Here is a 7,185-nt window from a genome sequence, read left to right as displayed (position 1 = left end):
TCATGAGTTCTGTATAAAGAACTGTTTATTGTTATTCATTACTTGATTATAATTATATAATAAAAACAATAATACTGACTTGAACCAAAGACACGTAATCTATAAGAATTTAACACTGTCTATTTTGCTAGAAATTGTAATTTTTATTAAGATACCAAAATATTTCCAAAATATCTTCAAGTGCTTTTAATTTTTTATAGTTTTTATGGAAAAACTAGAAACCTAAGCTGTTTGATGTCAACATGGTTTGAATTCTGTCAACAAATTACCTTGTTCATAGAAAAAAACTGAACAACTTTCTCCTGAATTTGCTTGGTCTTTACTCCATAAATGATGGGGTTGAGGGAGGGTGGTAGAACCACATAGAGGTTAGCAAGGAGGATGTGAACATGCAATGGTATGCTGTCACCTCCAAACCGGTGAGCGAGAGAAGAAAAGAAAACTGGGGTATAAAACAATAGGATGACACAGACATGAGAGCCACATGTACTCAGAGCCTTCAGTCTGGCATCTTGGGAAGGTATTTTATACACAGAACAAAGTATGAGAGCATATGAAACAATAATAAGTACTACATCTAGACATATAGAAAATAGAGCTACAACCAAACCATAGTAAATATTGACTTTGATGCTGTCACAGGCCAACCTGGCAATGCCCATGTGTTCACAGTATGAGTGATGAATGATGTTCCTCCCACAATAGGTGAGCCTATAAACAAGAAAGATCAGGGGGAAGCAGATGAAGAAACTTCTAGTTACTGATGCAATGCCCATTTTGATGATGACAGATGGGGTTAGAATGGTGGTGTATCTTAGTGGATAGCAGATGGCCACATAACGGTCAAATGCCATGGAGAGCAGAATACCAGACTCTGTCACAAAGATGAAGTGGAGAAAAAACATCTGAGACACACAGCTAGCGAAAGAAATGCCTCCAGCTTGGAACCAGAAGATTGCTAATACTTTTGGAATAGTCACTGTGGATAAGAAGATATCGGCTAGAGCCAACATAGATAGGAAAAAGTACATGGGTTCATGAAGACTACGCTCAGTGGAGATCAGCAATATTAGGAATGTATTGCCTACAACAGCTACAATGTACATACAAAAGATAGGGATGGAGAGCCAAATGTGTACATCTTCTAGTCCTGGGATGCCAGTCATGGTATACCAGATGTCTCTGAGATTGGTGTGATTTAAAGATGTTGAAGATGTCATCTTTTACTCTCTTTTCTGACACTGGGAATGGTGATGGGAAAAAAATCATGAATCATGGTTATCTTTGACTTAATTTCTTGAGAAATTAATTTAGAAATGACTAGAGAAAGAATTATGCAAAGAGTAAAATAATAAAATAGGCAATGATGTTTCAATCAATCATAATATATAGATAATAAAGCAGGAATATTTTATGAACAGGAAAATAAACCCAAATTTTATAACATTTGTACTAATGGCAATGGAGAAAAGTGTAAAAATTGCACAAAACATAAATTTGTTTGATATGGATTCTAGAAACTGTTCTCAAACTACTATGTTAGCATCAAAATGCAAGTCTGTGAAGCGCTTTTGCCTGACTGATATTTTCTAATGTTTATCACATTTCTCTTTTCTGGAATTTTTAAGATGTAGTCAGGATAGCATTGTGGTCTTTTTGAAGATGAACTTGAGACCATGTGGCCATCCTGACAGGCTAAATTATAATCTTTAGGGTGGGAATATTATTGAGTCAATCCTACCAACCTCCCATACTTTAATGTGTAACTTGTCATCGAAGAGTTTGATACTTTTATTCTTTTATCAACTTGTATCCAAGACTTTAGGTAGTCTTTACTGGGTAAAATGCCACATTAGCTTAGCACTTTAATTTCACAACTATGCTTTTGTATTTCATGATTGCAATCTGTATTTGTTTCTGCTAAACAGCCATTTACCATATTCTACCTCAGCATACATTAGCTTTCTTCCTTTCTAATTTCATACTTGTATCATATATTCCACATTCCCTGTTTTTCAAACCTTTTATGTACATTATATTATGGGTTCTTATTTTATTGTTGATATAATAATTTTACTTGATGACACAATATTTCCTTGATAATAATATTATTATCACTATCATTAGACAATGTCATCATTATTGTTGTATTACATAACAGTTGAAATAAAAATTATATTAAGTCACCATGAGAAAAATTCAAAGGAATTAATGAAAGACAAGTCATTTTGTGTTAACAAGTGTTGGCAACATAAGACTGAAAACAGCAGAAAGTTACCAGACAGATACCTGTAAAAAGGATCATCACTCAAGTATATAACTGAGGTAATAAATGAATATTAGGAAATCAGTTTTCTTAGTTAAGGCCCGAGGAATGAGATATTCATGAATTGAAGGAACAATACAATTAGACAGCTATAGAATTAAAATTCTATCATGATAAAAGAAATTCAATGGAAGTGGTTTTTGTAATTCTATTGAGAGAAATAAATTTAGAAAATTACAAAGGATCATATGGAATATTTTCAAAAATTTTATATTTGATCCAGATCTATTAATAAAACAGAAAAAAATACTTACTAAATTCAAAATGTTTTTAAAAATAGAGTTTCAAAAATGATAAAACTGACTTAAAAAAGTGTTGTGCAGCACAAATGCATGTTAATAACTATCTATTAGTTGTAAAAAATCTAGAAGACATGATAAGAAGGATGTCTTTTCTGAGGCTATTTCTTGTTTTAAGCCCAAACTGCCTTGAATCAACCTTTTCTTAGCTTTCCAAATACTAATATTACAGGAGTTTGCATGCATTCATAAGTACATAAATGCTCTTTTATTTTAGTAAAACTAAGAACATTTCATCAAAAAGAGAGATTATACAAGTTCATCTACGAGCCAGCAGATTTCTCATGTGTATAGTTGTTCCCTTTAGGATCCAGGAACTGTTCAGGATAAAGACAATGGGTCTCATCACAGGAGAAGCACAGCTATTTTGCAGTTAGAGGCTATACTGGGTGACAAATGGTTCTGCAAGATGGGAGCAACACACATGAAAAAGCACGTTGGGTTAGAAGACACTCTTGCCTTACTGTTTGATAGTATTAACTGTATATAATTCCAGGTCTTGATCTTTCCAATCTGCTCCTTTTTTAAATTTTTATTTATTTATTTTATTTTTGATCGACAGCCAAGCTTCTGCAATCATACCTTCATGGCTTGTGCCTAACTTTAACATTTATACTCAAAGTATTGCATTTCTAAATGTATATTCATATTAGAATATATTTCCAGGGGACATAAACAGCAGTTATCATAGAGAATGGCTTGGATATCCAGTGGTTATGAAGTAGAAGTAGCATGGTACTCACACTATTTATTTGGACTCTGTTTTCCATCCCATTCATTAAACCCTGACCTGGCAGTCACCAATACACTGCAATGCACATCATTTCTCATTTCTCCCTAAGAATCAATGCTTACCTTAATCAAGAAAATAGTCCACAAAAGGCTTTGGGTTCTACTTATTCTGCAACTAATCAGGAGAAGCCATAAAGCATCATTAACAAATCTGTATTATGCTGTAAATCCTCTTGTGTGTGGATTTCTTACTTAAATATGGATAAATTTAACTTTTTCATCCTCTTCCTAATTATGTCACTTCAAAGCACTTGTCTCTGTTTTATATCTCATTCTACCTTGCAACTCACATCAAAACTATGCTATCTCCAAAAACTTATAATACAAGCACAAAAAATGTAAAGTGGAGAGCTAAATAATTAAAATGTACTATGAGAAATTCTTGCAATGCCAGCCCTTCCTTTGCTGAAACTCGAGTTTCCTCACCGACCACACCAAGGTCCCTTAGGTGTTTTTCTTTTATTTCGGTCTTAAACTAGCAAGGCAAGCTCTAATTGGTCTTAATTTTAAGGGTTTTTAAATGAGACAACTGAAAGTAATAAAGAAAAGCTTTCATAAAAATGGGGTAGAAGAATTGGAATCTAAAACCGTACTCTTCCTGACATGAATAACTTATCCAGCAATTGAGTAGTGATGGAGATTGTACACCATTCACATTCTTAGATAATTATCCCTAATCAAAACCATCAGTTTGAAATGGTATTAAACATTTTCAATGATGCTTTGATAGAATCAAAGCATATTATCTTATCTCTGTTAAATTATACCCATTGATATTATATATAACTTCAACAGTCAAAGATAGACTTCTCTCCCCACCTTGGATCATTAGAACAGCTCTCATGGTCAAGTGTAATATTATGAAAAGGTATGAGGTGACAGACCCATGGTATCTCTAATATGAACTAGGATGTTCTTAATCTGAGAGTACCACTCAGAATATATCCTATGAAGGCAGCAACCTTCAACTCTCCAATATGGAATACTGTAAGCTGCTACCTCCCCTATGCTGCAAGGCTGGATTCTGTGGGATAAGTTATATCTCCTTAATCTAGGTACCCAGAACTCACCCTGGGACTGGCCATATAGTTTTTACACTGCCAAGGGATTCAAGACTCAGTGGAGTTGAGGAAAAACAAGAAAGTGTTTATTGTCCAAATGATACGTTAATTAAAGCAAAACAATCAAGCAATTAAACAAACTAACTGAAAACCAAACGCAGATTGAGTGTGTAGTGTGAGAATGACCTTGTTCTGAGGCAACACGTTGGACAAACTCATAAAAACTCTATCAAAGGCAAAAATTCTCTGACAGAATAGGAAGCAGCCAGATAATGTGCTGCCATTTATAAAATGCATGACTTTTGTAAGAATGTGACTGTTTTGTAGTATTAGAAATCTACAACTTAATAATTTGCAAGGTTCCGAAAACAATTCATAACTCATTGAGGTGAAAAATAATGTGTAATCATCATCTGTTTAATCATCATCTGTTTCCTTTGTGGTGCTAGGATCAATCTAAGAGCTTAGTGCAGACCAGGCAAGTGCTGTGCTACCAAGACCATACATAGTCATCATCTAAGAATTTTAAAGATTCTTTCTGTATAAAATTGAGTGAAATGTATTTATATATAAGCATATTTTATCCATTAGCCTGTCCATAGATTAGTATAAGAACAGCAATATGTAGGGAAAACAATCTCCTCTACAATATGAATGGTCTTAGCATGTCTCAGTTTAAAACCTATTTCCATGTATCAGTTATTTAAGTCCATACAAATATCGAGTGTCATTATCTACCCCTAGATTAGGTAATTGCACAAATACCATGTAAACAAATTTAAAACTATGCAGACCACTGAATATTATTTGTGCAAGAAAAAACTGGTATCTTAAAATTTAGGGTGATCAATAATATAGAAACTAGTTCTTTAGTATAGTAAAAGCCACTCATTAGAAACTTGAAAGTGTTCAGTATATTATTTCCTACATGTGAAACCTATTCAATATTATAATATGGCTTACCTTTGATGAATTTTACCTATGCTAGATAATAAAGAGACAAAGGTGCATCATCAGTGCTCCAGAGCTATGGGTTTATGAAAAGGGCTTGGTTTTTACAGGGATCTGTGGGAATGCATAAGCAAGATTGTAAGGATTAACAACTTGCCACTAGGTTTGATGTGTAGAAATGCTTGGATGCTTCCTATTTTAAATTATTAGCTTTTCTAATTAATGTCAACAATAAAAGAAAATGGCAAACAATTACACTTTAGAAAAAAAAGTATATCTTCAATTTACATATTCCAAACACAATGAAAAAGAGAGAATACCAAAGCCTCTTGATTGTAATTTTTTAAATCCAAAATCCAAAGAAATTTTGGTGCCTAACATGACCACCACTGACTAATGCAAATGAAATGTTAAAATTAGTTGAAATTAACTTCTGTAATTCAACAAGTATTCAATTAGAAACCTTCTCATAAGGATGATTTTTTAAAAATTCATTTTGGTTTCTAAATTGTAGAAGAATGCACTAACTAAAGGCACCTTGCAAATTAACAAATCTCTAGGTGTTCAGATTCATGACCCATAACTTCTGTACTAATTATAGCAAGTGCCCAGAAACAGTTGTGTTCTGTGTACCCAGATAAACAATTTACTGTTCTTAGAAATCTGAGAAATATATTTTGATTTTTGTTAATTTGTAAAGGGAATAGACACATAAATAGGAATATTTGTTTGAGAAATTTTAACCATAGAAAGAACAATGCTGAGATCAGTTCCTCATTGTTTGGTGGCTTTTGTATGGCACTGCTCCACACATCCCTTCAGTTACAGTTATGACAATTCAGCTACGTCTTTCTTTAGTATCACACAGGGTCCTTATGCAGCTATCTCTTCCTGTTGCTACTAATTCTTCCCCTAGTTCTTTGTGATACCTGCATGGGATTTGCCTTCCGAAATTTAAACTATTCTACCAAGGCCATGGATGATGAAGAACCCCATCAGCTGATGGTGTCAGGGCAAGGGTAATAGTGCCTCATTTACGACTAAAATCCAAAGCAGCTCTATCTTATTTCATTTTTCCTTTCCTTAAAGTAAAATAAGGTACATGTAATGATAAATTATAAAAGGAGTTCTAACAACAGAACGAGAAACAGCTGAAACATTATGAAAAAAAAATCATGGATAATGTTTCAAACCACAGATAATATATAAATACTTTTGCTCTGTTAATCTTTATACATGTTCTCTATAATGAATCTATGTATATGTAGACTCCATAGGTTTTCTGCTAAAATTTTAAAATAATGAATTTTAAAATTCTTTCACAATTTCACACATTCTGATCATTCATTCCTCTAACTCAACTTTTCTAAGATCATTCCTACATTCTCTCTCTCTCCTTTCTCTCAGTCTCTCTCTCTCAGTCTCTCTCTCTCTCCTTTCTCTCAGTCTCTCTCTGCTCTCTCTCTCTCTCTTTCTCTCTCATTTTGTCTCTCTGCGTGTCTCCCTCTCTCTCTGCCTATCTCATAAAATAGATAACCATAGAGTCTATTTGGTATTGACCAACTACTCCTGAGCTCAGGGACACCTGCCCTAGCATTGATCAATACACCTGGTATCACTGCATTAAAGAAAACTGATTTTGTCTGGCTTGACTTTGTGTGGGCCTTATGGATGTTGCTTTTTATATTTTTAGCATAGCCAAGAACCTGATACTGGATAAATCAGAGGCCTAGAGAAAAACCAAATACTATAATTT

At 33.7% G+C, this 7,185-nt stretch overlaps 1 protein-coding gene across 1 annotated transcript; it reads right to left on the bottom strand.

Annotated features, from left to right (window-relative positions):
- Positions 1-257: 257 nt before the first annotated feature.
- Positions 258-1,220, bottom strand: Or52z14 (olfactory receptor family 52 subfamily Z member 14). The gene has a single exon (NM_001000150.1). The coding sequence runs from the start codon at positions 1,218-1,220 to the stop codon at positions 258-260; it is 963 nt and encodes a 320-aa protein (NP_001000150.1).
- Positions 1,221-7,185: the final 5,965 nt, after the last annotated feature.

The sequence above is a fragment of the Rattus norvegicus genome, chromosome 1, assembly GCF_021556685.1.
Source record: "Rattus norvegicus strain SHRSP/BbbUtx chromosome 1, alternate assembly SHRSP_T2T, whole genome shotgun sequence".
In the NCBI taxonomy this organism is placed as follows: Eukaryota; Metazoa; Chordata; class Mammalia; order Rodentia; family Muridae; genus Rattus; species Rattus norvegicus.
This window is presented reverse-complemented; position numbering and strand designations above follow the sequence as displayed.